This window comes from Chamaea fasciata, unplaced genomic scaffold, assembly GCF_029207755.1.
Source record: "Chamaea fasciata isolate MVZ Bird 193981 ecotype frontalis unplaced genomic scaffold, bChaFas1.0.hap1 SCAF_18, whole genome shotgun sequence".
NCBI lineage: Eukaryota > Metazoa > Chordata > Aves > Passeriformes > Sylviidae > Chamaea > Chamaea fasciata.
Window position 1 is genome coordinate 10,970,419 of NW_027094103.1, and position 16,175 is coordinate 10,986,593.

Consider the following 16,175-nt stretch of genomic DNA (forward strand, 5'->3'; position numbering starts at 1 on the left):
ATATGCTTGCAGTTCACTACTTGCATCATGAAATGCCAGATGGTAGGTTTCAAAGGGATTTTAGAGACGTACCAATTCAACAGATTTTGACACGGAGTTTTTCCCATTTGTGGAGGGTGGCCTGGTAGAAAGGCAGGAGATGCCTGATGAAGAAGCAGACACAGAGCCGTGGAGGTTGCTGTCACTGGCAAAGGGAAGGTGGAGGGTGACAGCTTGATAAACTAGTAGATGTGATAGGTACAGGGAAGCTAAACACTGAAAGACTGTGAACGCTTGAAATGTGACAATAGAGTTTGATGTTGGGAAAAGGAGTTACCAGGCGTGAGTGTTAAAAGGCGAGGGTGATGCAGCTGGAGTGATGAGGATGTTGCTACTGAGTGTCAACTCACAGAAAGACTAGAGAAGGATGATTTACAGCACTGTTGGCACAAACCCCTCATCAGTCTGAAGAAGCCACAAAGATAAAACCAGTAACAAACAGTGACAGTCTGTGAGCACAAGAGAAGCTGTACCAGATCAAGATGAAGATCTGTGGCTCTCAGTAATCTGTCTGCTGTTGGGTGCTGGCATTGATGCCCTAGCAGGAGTTTAAGAACGGTGAGAGCGTAAAATGATGCTACTCCTAAAAATTATCTTCTGAACTTTGACCGTCTGCAATCCAGGCAGGGGCTGTCCTGAGGTAGAAGTGGTTTCTGTGTACTCAGTGACTCTCAAAGAGATTGCTCTTCCATGACCTCATCTGGTTTAAAGATGAACTCCTCAAGAGATTGGCTTTCTCCATCTTTGGGAATTCAACTTGACCCTTTCCTGTAGAGACCCTGGTCCCAGCTATTGCTGTGAGGATCCAGAGGGTTGGAGCCCTTATTAAGGAGAGCGTGTTAAGTTGTGGAGGCACAACTCCAGTGCTGTCGCTTGCTTCACACTGCCCATTCTTTTATGTGAATCATCCATATTCATATGCTTTATTAATGACTGTTGTTGCTCAGAAATGGGATCGATTCATTCCATTCTTGTTCTGATCATTCCCATAATTCTGAGAGTTTGCAGTACGCCGTCCCCACCATTAACGTGTTCCCTACAAACAAAAAGCACTCCAGCGAGAGCGCTGCAGTTTCGCAGACACAGATGGCATTACCAGACACAAATGTCTGTCTTGGCTCCTGCACGTCGAGTTCCGTGCTGGGAGTGAAGTTAGAGAACGCTCCATCTGCTGCTTCGGTTACCAGGAGCGCCGCGCGCGCTGGAGACCACCCTGCCTCGCACTTGGACTTGCACCATTAACTTCTTAAAAAAATCCTGGGTAATGAAGTTATTTCTCTGACTGTAGGTAAATGGCTGCTCACCTCACAGGAGCATTAGAGGACTGAATTAAGTGGGGCAATAGTTTATGTCCCCTCTTTCACATCCCAGGGTGCCAAGTTCCTGAGAAAAGTCCTGCAGACATGAGATCCTGGATGAGAGTGGGAAGATGCTGTGCAACCAACAAGCCAGCAGAAAAAAAGGCAGTGATATTTTAACATCAGCTTTTAGGGGCAGAAGCTTGTTATATCACCATAACAATTTTCAGGTAGCTCAAAACAAGCTTAGATTTGTTTTTCTGTTTAAATTCATCCAGAACTGAAGCAATCTGGATAGAGCTGAGTCAAAAGAGAAAGAGAAAGAGAAAGAGAAAGAAAAAGAAAGTAGTAATTTGATTTTTCATTTATCAAAAGAGATAGCCCTGCTGAAATTATTATCCTCTTTATTAGGTTTTGTGTTTGTAGCCTTGCAAGATTATTTGCAATGCAGTGGCAGTGAACAGATCCTGTTCAGGACATGAAACAGTAACAGGAATTTCTAACAACTTGGTAAGGTTTATGCTGTGGAACAAATGAAAACGAAAGCTTTAAGCACTGCAACATCCTTTTAACCTTCAAAATTCTTCCTATTGCTTGAAATATCTAGGCACTGCAGTAATGGGTCTCTATAATGATGCTGGCCTTCAGTTAAGGATGGGGTATGTTGTGTGAAACATCTACCTGTTCACAAAAGAATGCTGCTCTGTTAGCATGTCCTCAGCCCTATTCTCCCTCTCCCAGGCTGTTGTTCAGCCATCCATTCCTTTCTATTCATTCCTTTACTAAGTAGGGATGGATTTAAACAGATGCTAAAATGCTCTGCTGAGCTGTGGTCTAATTAGAAGCTGAGGATGCCTCTGGAGACAGGGAATCGAGGGAGCTCGCAGGTCCCATAAGGCAACCTGGCACTGGTTTATGCATGTGAGAGACTTGTCTGCACTTTGTATGCCATTTGAGGATCGCTTTTGATACAAAACCTCTATAAGTACAATTCAGGAAAAAAAAATTAGACCAATAAGTGCGAGCTCTCGTTAAGACTTTCCAAGCTAGCAAAGAAAATATAATTTGATGTCTTCAGATCAGTGCATGAGTCTCAAATACTCCTTTGCCTAGAACTTGGAGGACTTGCTGCATCACACATGTATCTCAAACAGCCACCAGTGTTTACAACAGTTTGTGGTGACCCTGGAGTTGGACAGCCTTGTCACAGGATGAAGAAACGAGCTGTGCTCTCACGGACACCAAACTGCTGTTCCAGGGGCAGACAGGCCTGGCTCGCAGTGAGCTGGCAGCTTGGTTCAGTTCCCTGTGGCGGTGGGAACCTCTTCAGAAATTTAAGCTTCCAATCAAAAAACTAAACAAAAAAAAAGAAAGGAAGAAAGCAGGCCTCTTCATTCTTAAAGTTCAGAGGTTCCTATGCTCGTGCGCTGTTGGGTGCCAACATCTGGAAGGTCAGGCAGGGGTCCCTGTGCGGTCCCCGCTGTGGCAGCGGCACGCTGGCATGCGAGCCCACCCCGCGCACCCTCGCTGTTCCACCGGGGCCGGGACCGGGCGCGACGAGGGAAGTGTTGTCGCTTACTTTGGTGCCTACGTGGTCTGAGAATGTGATTTGCAGGCACTTCACAAACTCTCCGGTGCTTGGCAGAAAACTGGCTTCTCTTATCTCGGGTGTTGTTTCTGTGACTGACTCGGACCGTAACCCCCTCGGGCCAGGAGCCGGGCCTTCCTTTCATGTGCGTTTGAAGTGCACGGGGTGTGGTGACCACGGGGTGTGACGATTTGGTTTGTGCCCTCGGGCTGGGAGCGCTCGGTACCGCTCCCCAGGAGGGGGACAGGGCGAAGGTTGGTCCCGGCAGGGCACGGGGCCCGCTCCGGCCGGTTCTGAGCAGCCTTCCAACGGGCAGGGCTGGCCCGGTGCCGGGCTTCGTCATCCCTAACGGGGGGAGCCGGGGCTCATCCTTGAGGAAAGGCGGGTTCATCCCCGCAGGAGCAGCCAGGGCTCACCCCTAGGGAAGCCGGAGCCCTCCGTGAGGAGATGCTGGGGCTCATCCCCGCGGGGCAGCCGGGCCCTCCCCGCAGCGGCAGGGCCGGTCGCTGCCCGGTGAGGCGAGGGCGGGGGCGGCAGCCGGGCCGGTGCCTCCCGGGCGACAATGGTTTCTTTTGTCTTGCGGCGCAATTCGTGGCTTCCAGTTGCAAGGGCCCCAGTGTGGGAGCGCTGTCGGTGCGGGCCGAGGCGCCCCGAGGGTAGTAGCCTTTGTTCCTGCTGCCTCCCGCCAGCCCCGCTGGCAGGCCCGGCACAAGGGCCCCCGCGGTGCCGGGATGCTGCCGGGGGCCGCTCTCCCCCGACACCCGGAGCGGCGCTCCCGCCCGGGGATGGCGAGCGAGGCCCGCGCCTTTCCCCGCGCTGGCACTTGCAGTTGGCTCATGGGTCTGTGGTATTCGGTTTCAGGCTCAGGGATTTCAACCAGCCGGCGCTGCTCCTGGGAGGAAGGAAGAGCGAGCTATACTTTTCTCATTGGCCCGAACAAAAAACAGAAGCCTCTGCTGGGGTTTGGGAGTGGTTTATGGGCTGAGCTCAGTGGCAGGGGAGCCCTCGCAATGCCAGAGGGAATAGAGCCGTATGGTGCGCGGTGCCTATTGCGGGAGAGAAGGAGCTGAGCTCAGGGTAATGCTGCTGCCGCCTGTGCGTCCGCTCGCGTCTCCCCGGGCCCATGTGCATGAACGCTGCCGCTGCCCGCCCTGCCCGGCGCTGCCTTCTCATCCCGGCGCGGCTCTCGCTGCCTTTGTTTCTCTGTTTGCTTGCGGGTTTGTAGCGATGCGTGGCGAGTGCATTGTGGGTTTGCCTGGGAGTGTGGGCTCTGCGCTGGTTTATGGAGCGGTGTCTGTGTTGTTCCTGTGTTCCCAGCTCGCTGTGTTTGCTTAGTGGTTTAGCTTCATTTGTATCATCTCCCTCTCTCTCTTTTTTTTTTTTTTTTTTTTAATCTCTGTGTTTGTTCTTCCTCGTGAGTTTGGAGGTTACTCCATATTTCTTCGCATCATTTCTCTAACAGATTTCCCCAGATGTTTGGTGGTTTGTTTTTTTAATTTTTTTTGGGAGGGGGGGTGGGAGGGGGAAGTTCCCCTTTTCTCCACATCACAAATCCTTCCTCCAAAATAACAATACATTAACTGGACAAATTTCAGGCTTGTGGAGAACACAAACCAAACTCTTCAATCAGGAAGGGAAGCTCCCCCCAACAGATTACAAGCAGCTGCGTGTTTTAAAACCCTGACTGAGGCTGTGCAGGGAGATGAAGTGGAGTGTGCAGGGGTTGGATTCGGTAGCAGTTGTGAAAACGTTCAACTTGGGGCATCTTTTGCGTCGCTTGTATTTTCAGGGTGTAACTCTGGCCAGGTTGTTTCCCCATGCCTGAAGTGGGATTGTGTTCCTCTAACCGCTGTACCTGCCCTGGCCCGGGGCGCTGTGGCCACAGCGCACAGTGGGATGTAGTTCCTAGATTTCTTTCAACATGGATGCTGTGTTATGGCTTTTTTTTTTTTTCCCTCTCTTTTTCCTTTTTCTTTTTTTTTCTTTTTTCTTTTTTCTTTTTTTTTTTTTTCCCCTCCCACTGTTGTTCTGGAAAACCCTGAAAAGTTGAGTGGTTCCCCAAATTAGCAGTTGTTGGTGATGAGAAGCCGCTGGCTGAGGCTGGAGCCGAGCGGTGCCTGAGATTAGCTGTGGCATGGAGTGTGCTGGGACCATGTGACTGCGGTGTACATTGGAAGAGGAAGCTGTAGAGGTCAATGCAAAGGCATTGTGCCAGACTCTGGCAACCAGGGAGAGAGCTGGATGGCGGAAGATCCTCCCGCAGGCTCCTGAGCCGGCCGGGAGCTGTTGGGTTTGGACAAAAGCAGGCCTGGGAGATTAACAGCATAAATTAAGGCATGGCTTGTTTGTGGATGGAAAGAAAAACAATTTATTTTCCAAACGCTTTGCAGGTTTTTATTAATCGCCATGTGACTCTTTCACTAAAACCACCTTTACTGGAGTGGAAATTGTGTTTAGAGGAGTTTCAAGAAAACAGAGGGGAAAATGGGGAAAAACAAGTAAAAGAAAGAGTTGCGTGTTCACAGTTATACCTGCTTTGGTGTTTCCTCCCAAAACTAAATTTTAAGTGCTTTGATTTGACAGGATTCAATCATGTTATTTCCTCTCTGAACGTAAACAGTTTGACTGCTTCAGGTTTAGATTATTGACTGCTGAGGAATAGCTAAAACCAGCTAATGCCCAGGCCATGTTTACTCTTCCAGAATATCTTAATTCCGTGGGTGATTGTTGGTAGGTAGCGCTGTCTAGAAAATTTTTGTTGTTAGTGTGATGTATTTGAGATCTGGCCTTTTGGAAACTGAAAATAATTGACTCCGTAAGGATTTGAATATTTTACTTTAAAACAACATGAACCTTTAATACTCAGCACTGCTTACAAGCTGAGAATTTCCATGCTGTTTTTTTTTTTTTTTTCCTAATGAGCAATAATTATTCAATCTGTGACTTTTTGCAGTTTGGCTGGAAGAAAGGCAACTTCCTTTCTGGGCTTCTTTTATTGTTTTTAAATTCTATCTGACTTGTAATCAACAACATCTTGGTAGAGAAAACATAAAAGGAGAAATTAAAAAAAAAAAGTGTTTGGGAGGGAAGGACTCATATTTTGAAATGGAGCATATTGAGAGTGTAGACAGCTTCTTGGCTAGCTGTGATTTTTGAAGCATCTGAAATACCCCAGGGGCAGCAAAAGCTTCTTCCTGCTTCTGAAGGATTAAAAAAAAAAAAAAAAATTAAAAAAAATTCCAGAGTGGGCAAGAGGAAAGACGTGTAATTGCACAAGGAGAGGTTTTAATTGTGAGATGAAGGCGCAGGACCTTTTTTGAAGCCCACAAATTGACTGTCTTCATGACAGCATTGCGTATCATTCTGTCAACTCCGGCTCGGGATGTGGTTGCTAGGCAGCGGCTCTTATGGACCCAGAGTGGCTCTGATTTGCCAGCCTTCTGCAGACACATGGTAAGGTCCTTCCCAGCCTATCATCTACAGGGACTTCTGCACGCCGGCTGCATACTGCTGAGCTTCTCCTACCTGAATGTGAGCAGAAAAAGACACACTTAAATCAAACCTTTTTTTTTTTTTCCCCCCCTTTTTTTTTTTTAACAAATCCCTTTCCGGTAGTGTTTCCATAACTCTCCTTAAAAACCAAACCAAACCTCCCCCTCCCCCCCCAAAAAAAAAACCCCAAAAAACAAAACAAAACAAAAAAACCCCATGAAACGGAGACCGGAACAAGGAAAAGAGGTTAGTGGGTTAAGTGGTGTGTGTTTCCTGCGTTTGCAAAGGTGCCTACAGTGAGGAGGGCGGCTGTGATTCGGCCATTAGTTACAGATGGTGGCTGCAGGCTGGAGATTCCTGCAGCCAGACCACAGCTCTTGTGTCTTTTCCAGCAATGCAGACTTTAAACTGCTCAAATCCTGTATCAAGACGGCGTAAAAAAATAGTGGCTTTGATACTTAGCGTGGCTGCCAGCTGGGTCCTTTATGTATTTTGATGCAGAATGCCTAGAAATGTGAACAAAAAGGAGTTAGTTTGCCAAATAAGGTTTCTGTCCCCTAATCCGTGCAAAAATGGCATGAGTGGCAAGTAGGTAAAGAACGTTCAGGAGGATTTATAAGCAAATTAGATTTTTCAAAACTTTGAACCAATTTGTGTACAACTTTTCATGAAGGTTGTGTTTCTGAAATGATGAAGGGGAGCATTAAACAAATCACCCCAGGGACTGGCAGAGGCATAAGAAATATTTCTGAACAGCCTAACTTTTAATGTTTTTCTATTCCCTAACTCTGAAAGCTTTAATTCCTCTCGTATGAACAGCAAAATCAGACATGGAGATACACATTTTTCAGCAGAAACCTCGTTACTTCCATGAGACAAATTCCTGTACTGTAAATGCAGAAACTTAATTGGTGGAAGCAGCATTGCACAGGCAGTTAACCTCTGCAAATTAAGATGTGAAAAATACTGTTTCAGACTGATTCATTTTTGTCCTTCACTCTGCTTGCAGGTACTGTTTGATGAGTGTGAAAGGATGCTTCACTGATTTTCATATCGATTTTGGTGGCACTTCAGTGTGGTATCACGTTTTCCGTGGGGGGAAGGTAGGTGAACCTTTTTTGATATTTGGTTTTATTTCTCTGTGCCTCTTGCAGAGGGGAGGGGTTCTTTTCTTTTATTTTCTTTTTTTTCCCCCTTTCTTTCTCTCTCTCTTTTTTTTTTTTTCTTTAAGGGGATCAGCCAGTGATCAGACTGTTTCAGCAGCTTTGTTGATATACACAGAGTTTACTGAACTAGAAGGACAGCACTCTCCGTTATGAAACAAACAAGTGATTTATTTGAAATACCAAATGTGTTATTCGCTGGTAGTGGTGCTTTTAGGCTCGCTGTTGCTGTGTGGTCCAGAAGTGTCTTGCAGAGAGATGTGGCTGTGTGTACCCTTGTTGGGTCAGAGTGCCCTCACAAGTCTCCTGTAGCTAAAGCTTCTGTTCCTTTTAGAGATTCCACGTTGCTTTGGTGTGTGCAGCACAACAAACCAGAACTGAAACATTAAAAGGATACAGAAGCCTTAAAATACGCAGCAAGTACAGCTAGATTGACATCTTTCCTGGTTTAGGATGCCTTTCCCAGTTGTAGTGTGGACAGTGTATGGTGGGAACTGAAGTCAGCCAGTGGTACAGATCCTGTTCCTCTCTGTAGCTCAGCACAGCTCTGCTGTACCAACACAGTGTTCTGAGCTGCAGGTAAACCACAGGCAGCTTCTGAGTAAGATATTTCTGGAGGAGAGATGACAAGTGACAGTTACCCAGCCACTTGCAGCACGTGGGCTAATTGCTGCTGCTGTCTGTGTGTGCCTCTGTGTAAACACCTGGAAAACAAGTGTTCCATGCAGAAAGCTGCTCATTTGCCTAACACACAGAAACCCTGGCGGAGTCTCTCAGCTGTTTCTTTTTGTCGACTCTTGGTAACAGTTAAATCTTTATTTTGTTTTTAGATCTTCTGGCTGATTCCACCTACTCTGCAGAATCTAGAACTTTATGAAGAATGGGTTCTCTCAGGAAAGCAAAGTGATATCTTTCTGGGGGACAGGGTGGAACGGTGCCAAAGAATTGAGCTGAAACAAGGCTACACGTTCTTCATTCCTTCAGGTATCCCTGTTAACTAACCTTCTGGAATGATTGAGATTGTGTTTTACTAACAGTGAAACAATTCTTCACACCTAAACGCCATACTGACCTCTTCATTTGTCGTGGCAGAATAAAGGCCAGGGACTAAATGTGCTTCATTTTCCAGCAATTAAGACTGATGGAAAATGTCCTGCGAGGAAGTGTGTGCAGTGATCACGCGTGTGTATGGGAGAAGGGAGAGAGGAGTTGGGCCACTGGAGCTGTCAGTTCACCAGTTCTCATCAGAGCTGTACTGACTGCTGCCGTTAGCTTTCTGGGAAAGACAGTTTTCTCTTTCTGTAATCTCTTCTGGCAGGTTTCACCTGCAGTTCAGTAATTTGCTTCTTTGCCTCCATCTGTAACCAGAGGTGGGTCTTGATTCCCTGGTGGAACTCAAGAGAGATTCCAGTCCATGGGAGAGCGGGTGCTGTGCTCCCTCAGGTTGCTTCTCGGGGAAACAGCTTCATTGTTTTAACTCTCCAGAATTTCTGCTGATGGAGATGGTGCTGAATCTGGACATCTTCCAGCAGCCCAGCCACACTCAATTTTACACTGCTGCCCACCTCAGTAACTGTGTTGCATGATCCAGGCTCATCTTGCAAAGCCACCACATAGTCGTTGCTTTGAAGGCTTATGCTTCAGCCTTTTCTGCTCCTGCCTAAATTGGATTAAGGATGGTGGAATGTGTAACAGCCCTCATTTAAGATGATATCAGACTTTGCTTTCTGTGACTATTATGGGACTGTAAGTTTGTTTATAATAGTTTAACACATTGCCTCTGTCTATTGGATCTTACCAGGGAAATAAATACAGGTAGACTTTCTACAAGACAGAAGGGCAGGCTGGTAGTTTCTCAGCTCTGGAATTAATTATTCTGTGGAGATAGGATTATTATTTTTTAACCCTAGAGACACAGAGAAGGCCGGTCATGGAGAGACAGGGACAATGTTCTTCTCATCTGTGGAGTGTTGTTAGGATCAGTTGAAGGCCACAAATGTGCACATTTGTAAGTATTTGGTAAGAATCAACCTGGGAGATGACAGGCAAAATGACTTTGAGGGTGGAGGAGTTAATCTGGTAAAGGAATTAGATCTCCCTTGGAACAGGTCAGAATGTGCCGTTACTGTTTGGACTGGGTGTTTGAGTGTGCCTGTGCTGTTTGCTTAGATCCCATTACAGCATCTTCTATTTATCCCCATCCTCCTGTGAAAAGCCTCCCACAAGTAAGACTTTCTGTATGTCAGTTTACTCATGTTCAGCAGCTGGAACACTGCAGGTTGTGGGAGCTTGGAGAGGACACAGCTGTAACATGGTGGCTGCCACAGAGTGATTCCAAATGGGCTTTTGACTGTAGTTTCTGTTTTCTTAGGAAAGCCCCAAGTACAGAAATGCCAATACCTCAGACATTTTAGGCTCCATGCCAGATTTGAAAGGCATTTATGAATAATTTCTCTGTAAGCACCTCATACATTCAAGGGTTTTTGCTCTGCTGTATTTTGTTTGGAAAACTTATTTGCAAATCTTTTATTTGTGTGAAAGGGCATTATTTCTGCCTTTGTTTTAAGAGTATGGAAATGCCTAATTAAAGGCTGTTCCAGGTCAGTGAATTGAGCACAGCTGTGTAAAACAGGTCAATTCCTGTGACCTCTTTGCTCTGGTTTGTGCACATATCATGTTAGTTAATGTTTGAAAGTGGTTTTTATGTGCTTTAGAAGTGTTCTTAGTGTTTAGATTCTGTTTATGGGTGTCTGTAAAACCAGCGTGTCCTGTATTTTCAATTGAGCCTGATAAACCCTTGACCAGCCTCAACTCATCCATGAGGAAATACCTTCTAATTACAGGTTTGGTCACAGAAAGTGTAGAGGAATTAGTGCTCTGCTGGGCTGTGAATGGGGAACATTTCAGCAAGGGACTTTCCCATTAAATATCCTGCTCTGCTCCTGCTTTCAAGTAATTTTTGGGAGTAGTCCTAGAAATGCTGTCACACCATAGCACTGTGAGGGTGAAGTAGATAGAGGAGACTGTAAGAAGACAAGTGGGGGAGTGAAATCACAGACTGCTGGGAAATGGAAGGTTTGTCTGAGAATCTGGGATCAGCAGCAGATCCAGTAAATCCCCGAAAGTACAAACCACTTGGACAAGAATGGGGATCATTCTTATAATTATAGCGCTCACCAGGGCCTCAGGGTATTTCCCTCTCCATCACTGCCATCATCCTTTCAGGATTAAGTTTAAACCAGTAGATTTCTACTGGTGTTTGTAACCCTGCAGAGCACTGGGAGCACGATCCCGGCTGTGGTATCAAGGAGGAACTGAGCCCAGTATTGTCAGTACAGTGAGTTGTTATGGGCCAAGGTGCATTTTTCAGCATTTTAGGAGTTCCTCCTAGATATGGGGAGGGGAGAGTAAGCTGGGGTTCTGAGGGATACTCTTGTAGGAGCCCAGCTGTACCCTGGGGGCCCCACAGGACTGCTCCACACGAGCGATGCACCGTTACAAGTTCTCATCTCTCACTTCACTGATTTCCACTGGTGAGTCAAGGATGATAACTTGGATGATAAAGTCTGTGGTAAAGTGATAAAATCAAGTAGGAACCTGGCCTTTTCCATTAATGTAACTGGTGTCAGTGTAATTGTTGATTGAGAAACACACACATTGTGCCATTCTGAGGTTTATGGCCAGATTAGATTCATCATGTTAGACCAGCTCAAGGTTCGAGAGGGGAGGAGGCCATAGCTGCTACCAGTGTCAGGGAAGGATTTTTAAATTTTTTTTCTGCAGAACTCAAACTGTTGTTTTCCCAGCACGGGAGCAAACTTTTCCTTATACAGGAAAAGTGCTGCGGCCCCAGGATATTTACACTGTGTATGTTAACATGGGCAGAGTTTAAGATGTAAAGTTTTTATATGGTAAACATTCACCACAGGTGAAATCTGGTCAAGGTAACACATCTCACTCTGGGATAGTGGACAGGAGATGCTGCCTATCTGACTCACATGCCAAATAAAAGGGAAATTCTATATTAAGTGTGCTTCAGGTGGAAACTGTGATGATCCATAAGAGAAAAAGCATCATTTCAGTGCTCAGTTATTGTCTCAATAAGGAAACAACAAAATTTTACCAGTCACAGTCAAATCTAGAGCTTGTCCAGTACTATTTTTGCTGTAGTTTTCTTCTGCACCATGTGATGGCTTTTCAGGGGGGATGTGTGAAGTGTTTGGAGTCTGTTGTGGTGTTGGGGAGTAGTAATGAAGGCATCTCTCACCACTGTGCTGGGACACAGAGAATCAGTGTTTGGGCAGAATCCCTCAGATTTCTACAGCTCAGGATTTCTGTGGACGAGTGTTTTTGGCTTTACAGGCCAATTGCTCTGTTACATCGTGACTGTTCCTCTACAGCCCTTTTGAAATACCACTCACTAAGTTAATGCCAGTTAACCAGGTTTTTTATCTTCAGCGCTTCTCCCTTTACAAGTATTTTCTCCTTTTACATCGCTGCATGACTTCCCTGGAACCTTTCTCTCTCCTTCTCTTGCCCTTCACCCTCCACTCCAGTCTTTATTCTCTTTAAACTGTCTTTCACTTCTCTCCTTGCACTTGTTTTCTCAAGTGGTGCATTCATTGATTTCCCTCTCGCTCTCTGGACACCACATTCGTTTCTCTCATGTTCTCCTAAACATCACTGTTACCTAAACCCAAGCTCAAAATTAAACTTACACAAAAATTAATCTTTTTTTTCAATCCACTTACTCTTTTAAGTCTTAGTCTTGCTGAATATGTAATTTTGATTGTGTGTGATGGACCTCTGGCATGGATATTGTCCTTCTCCTCCTGCTTGTTGTACTCTACAAGCAAGATTTTTGCCATCATTTGAAGTATTTTAAACTTGTTTGCTTTTCTCTCGGTTTCTTGGCAGGCCTCTCTTTCAAGAATGACCTTTTCTTTCATGCATGTGTATAGATGTCTGGTGCAGACACCTGTACTTCAAATTCAGGGGAGTTTGCACGTGTAAAATTGGTACATACAAAAGCAGCCAGCTTGTAGGATCTTGTGGAAAATGCGTCTTACAGTGTTTTTGCCTATTAATGCTGTGAAGTCAGAGAGCAGCGTCCTGAAGAGGTGAACTGCAACCAGTTCTGGATTGTCTCTGATGTTGTCTTCCAGAATAAACTTGGATTTTCTTCTTTTTTTTTTTGTGAAGACCAGTTTTGCTGACCTCCGAGGTAGCTGCCACGCTTGTGCTGGATACAAGTTGATTCCAGGGTTTGCAACGTGATTGGTCTCAGAAAATTTGCAAACATCCTGGTTTTGGTTCCTTTGGGAGTTGGCTGATGCTGTCAAGGGTTGCTCTATCATCCTCTTCCTTACAGCCTTTTTCTGAGCCTCTGTCACTGGTCAGAGCAGCTGTGGGCCTGGGTTGGGTCTTCTGATCCTACTGTGGGCTTTTCAAATCTGTAGCTTTAATGTGAGTCCGTGGAGGAGGTGGGATGTTGAGATGTTGAGATATCTGATTAGACATGGCAGAAGACTTCTGCAGTGCTGATTTACTCAGCATTCCTTCAATCAAAATCCAGACAGGGTAACCTGCAGTCAACTGGATGATGTTCCTTTCTGGTTCTTCTTCAAACTTTTCGTGTTGCTGCATGCAATTTTATAAGAGTTGTGTTTCACCTGGGAGCTGGCAGTGTTCCACTGAGGAGTAAGCTGTTTGTTTTACTTTATTTTTCTTATGTTCTCCGTACTGCACTTCAGGGCCTTTGGCATGGAAACATGCTGTTAAAGTCTCTCTTAATTATTGTGGTAACCTGAGAGTCCTCCAGAGTTCCTGTCTCCAGTCAAATGCAGAAATAATGACCTTTCTCAGATAAATGTTTTTGGGAAGGAGAGCGGACAGAAAGAGATGTTCTGTGCGGACTGCAGGCAGCTCTTTGCAGGGACTCGAAGTGTTTCAGGTGCTGTCACGGTGGTTATCAGTGAGATTTTGCCTATTGGGAGTGTGTGGTCCTAGGTCAGCTCTGCTGTGCCAGTGAGAGTTTGATGGATTATTGTGTGATGGGGCCCGAAGGTGGCACATAGCCCTTACAGCAGGGAGAGTGACAGGCCATTAAAATCTGGCCCGCACATTTTTTGCAGGGTGTCGTGCTAGGGCTGCAGAGCTGCCTGACTATTTTTGGTTGCTGTTTAGTTTTTCCCATTCTGTGTGCTTCCACTGACATTAATGGAATCTCTATGCCTGGAACCTCAGGGGCCACATGAAGAAGATTGGTGGAGAGGATCAAAGAGAGGAGAGGCTTTTTGCCTTGAGTGTCTGCTTGCAGATGGAAGGTGACAGCATGATGCTGGATGTTTGGTTCTGTACCTAATGCCGAGCTCTGCCTCATTCTTAAAAACAATTTAAGATTGAGAGTTGCTGTATTACTTGTGCTACTGGGGCAGAATTAGTAAATTTTTAACTTTAAAAATGTAAATATGAGCTTTCCTTGATCGATTTGATTGTGGGCACTGTTATGATGCAGTCATTCTTCTTTAGAGACTTGCCGGCAGTTCCCACTCTCAGGTTATCTCTTCAGTCACTTTTTATTTTTGAGACATATATATTTTTTCTCTTCCACCCCAAGTTGCTGTGGAATTGCAGGAAAATGTGTGGCGACTTCTGTACCACAAGGCAAAATATCAGTTCAGTTACTAATGGAAACAGATGCAGCATGGATTTGGCTTGGAGCTTGTAGGCTGTTTGCCCCATAGCTTTTTAAGTTAATATTCTTTTCCATTATTGTCAGGTGGATGATTGCATCCTTGAGTAGGAATTTGCAGCCCACTGAAATCTTCTAACAAGTTTGCAATGTTTAATAATACTTGTTTTATAAAATTCAGAAGATAATGAGATCATATCTTTCTTTTAACTGCTCAGAAAAAACGTTTGTTACTGTTAATTTTACCTTCTTGATTTACTAGAGATGATAACATCTAAATATTCAAGTGTGTCTTAGGAGTGGTGGAATAATTCATAACTGTAAATCAGCTGAGAGCATTTCTGAGTCTCCTGAATAGAATTCCTGCTCAGTGTTGGCTTGGCTTCATACACTAGGATTGTTTTGGGAAGGAAAAGGCACTTATTGATCGCCAGGAGCTGAAATAAAACCATCCACTTCAGAAAAACCAGAAGTGGATGGTCTTCTTATTGAGGCTTGACACGAGGGCTGTGAGCAGTGACTGTGCAGCGTCTGTATTCCCAAATCCATTTATCCCACGTGGCTGAGTCTGTCGTGGGCAGGACTGGGCAGTGGCTGTGCCAGAGCCTGGTTCCACCTTCACTGCGGCGTCACCGCTGTTGGCACAGGCTGCCTGGGAAACGGTCACCCACAGGGGAGAATCTTCCTGGCTCGTGACTGGTCCTCAAAGCCACACAGTCAATGTCCTCCTCTCGTCTGTAGGATTTAATTGTAGCTTTAGGTAATACTTTGCAGGTGCTTTTGTTTGTGGCTTTCTGACAAAAATTAACAATTTCTTGTTCCACCGACCTTTGACTTTTTCAGTCCTCATTCCAGTTGTTCTGATATTATTCCCGTGCTTTTATAGCATTAAGGACAAAATGAAGTTTTTGGCATTTTTCTCTGTTTTTGAGACAATGACCTAGAGGTGAGATATTCTCTCCTATCTCACACGAAGCCATGAAACACAGAGGGTTGTGCAGTGCAGCAGTAGCAGGGTTTGTGTGAGGCACTCACTGAGGAGAGAACTGATGAGCTCGCTCCAGAGGTGTTGGTATTGGAGGCCGTGTGGCAAGTTTGTGCTGTGAGAACAGGGACAGACATGACAGGCTGTTCAGCACAGGTGACATGATCTAAAATGTCAACAGACCGTCAATTCATCCAGCAAAACGTCAGGGCACAGGTGAAGGTGAGGCAGGGCTGTGGTGGATGACATTAAAGCAAATCCCTTGGCTGTCCTTTTGTCATAACCATACGTGCAGCACCTCCTGTTCTGGAGGCTTGTCTTCCCCTTTAGAAACCGTGGTAATTGGGGGAGCTGACAAGATGGGTGTTTTTGTTTGCAAATGGTCACAATGAACATTCATCCTCCTCAGTTTATTTCTGAGTCGTGCTGTAGCTAAGCTGTGGGAATGGATTGAATGTGCCATCCAAGCTTCTCTTTTCTCAGAGCTCATTTCCACAATACATCTCCCTGATGGAAACTGTTTCCTGTTTTCTGCTCATCTCTCTTTCCTCCTACTTCTACTTTTCTGGTGCTGACCTCCAGTTTTTCTCCTGGTTAATATTAGAACTAGAGATTTTCGTGTTGGGTTTTTTTCCTCTCTGACATCTGTGCCAATATTGCTGGGATTTTGTACCTTGTCAGTTTTCCCATCTTTTTTGTCTAACCTTGCCCGTTCTGTCCTGTGTCCCTGGAATCCACCTCTTGGTGCTCGTGTCTCTGCAGTTTCAATTATGCACGTAGGTTCCTCAGGCAAGTGGAAGCTATTTTGGGATGCAGTGTGACTGAAATGCTGCACAGCTGAGTGGCCAAAATCTATTTTATATTCAGGTGACTCCTCTGACAGGGCTGTGTCCTGCAGAGGGGCTGAGCTGGATGC

The 16,175-nt window shown here is 45.5% G+C and overlaps 1 protein-coding gene across 6 annotated transcripts in view; it reads left to right on the top strand.

Moving 5' to 3' along the window:
- KDM2B (lysine demethylase 2B) overlaps positions 1 to 16,175 on the top strand; it is a 106,120-nt gene that overhangs the window by 28,120 nt on the left and 61,825 nt on the right. For 5 of the 6 annotated variants that reach the window (XM_066199835.1, XM_066199836.1, XM_066199838.1 and 2 more), the window contains exons 7-8: positions 7,427 to 7,520; positions 8,411 to 8,564. In XM_066199835.1, the coding sequence (XP_066055932.1) occupies positions 7,427 to 7,520; positions 8,411 to 8,564 (248 nt within the window). Of the gene's footprint in view, positions 1 to 3,884; positions 4,003 to 7,426; positions 7,521 to 8,410; positions 8,565 to 16,175 lie in introns of those variants that run through there. The other variant, XM_066199839.1, reaches the window with a different exon arrangement.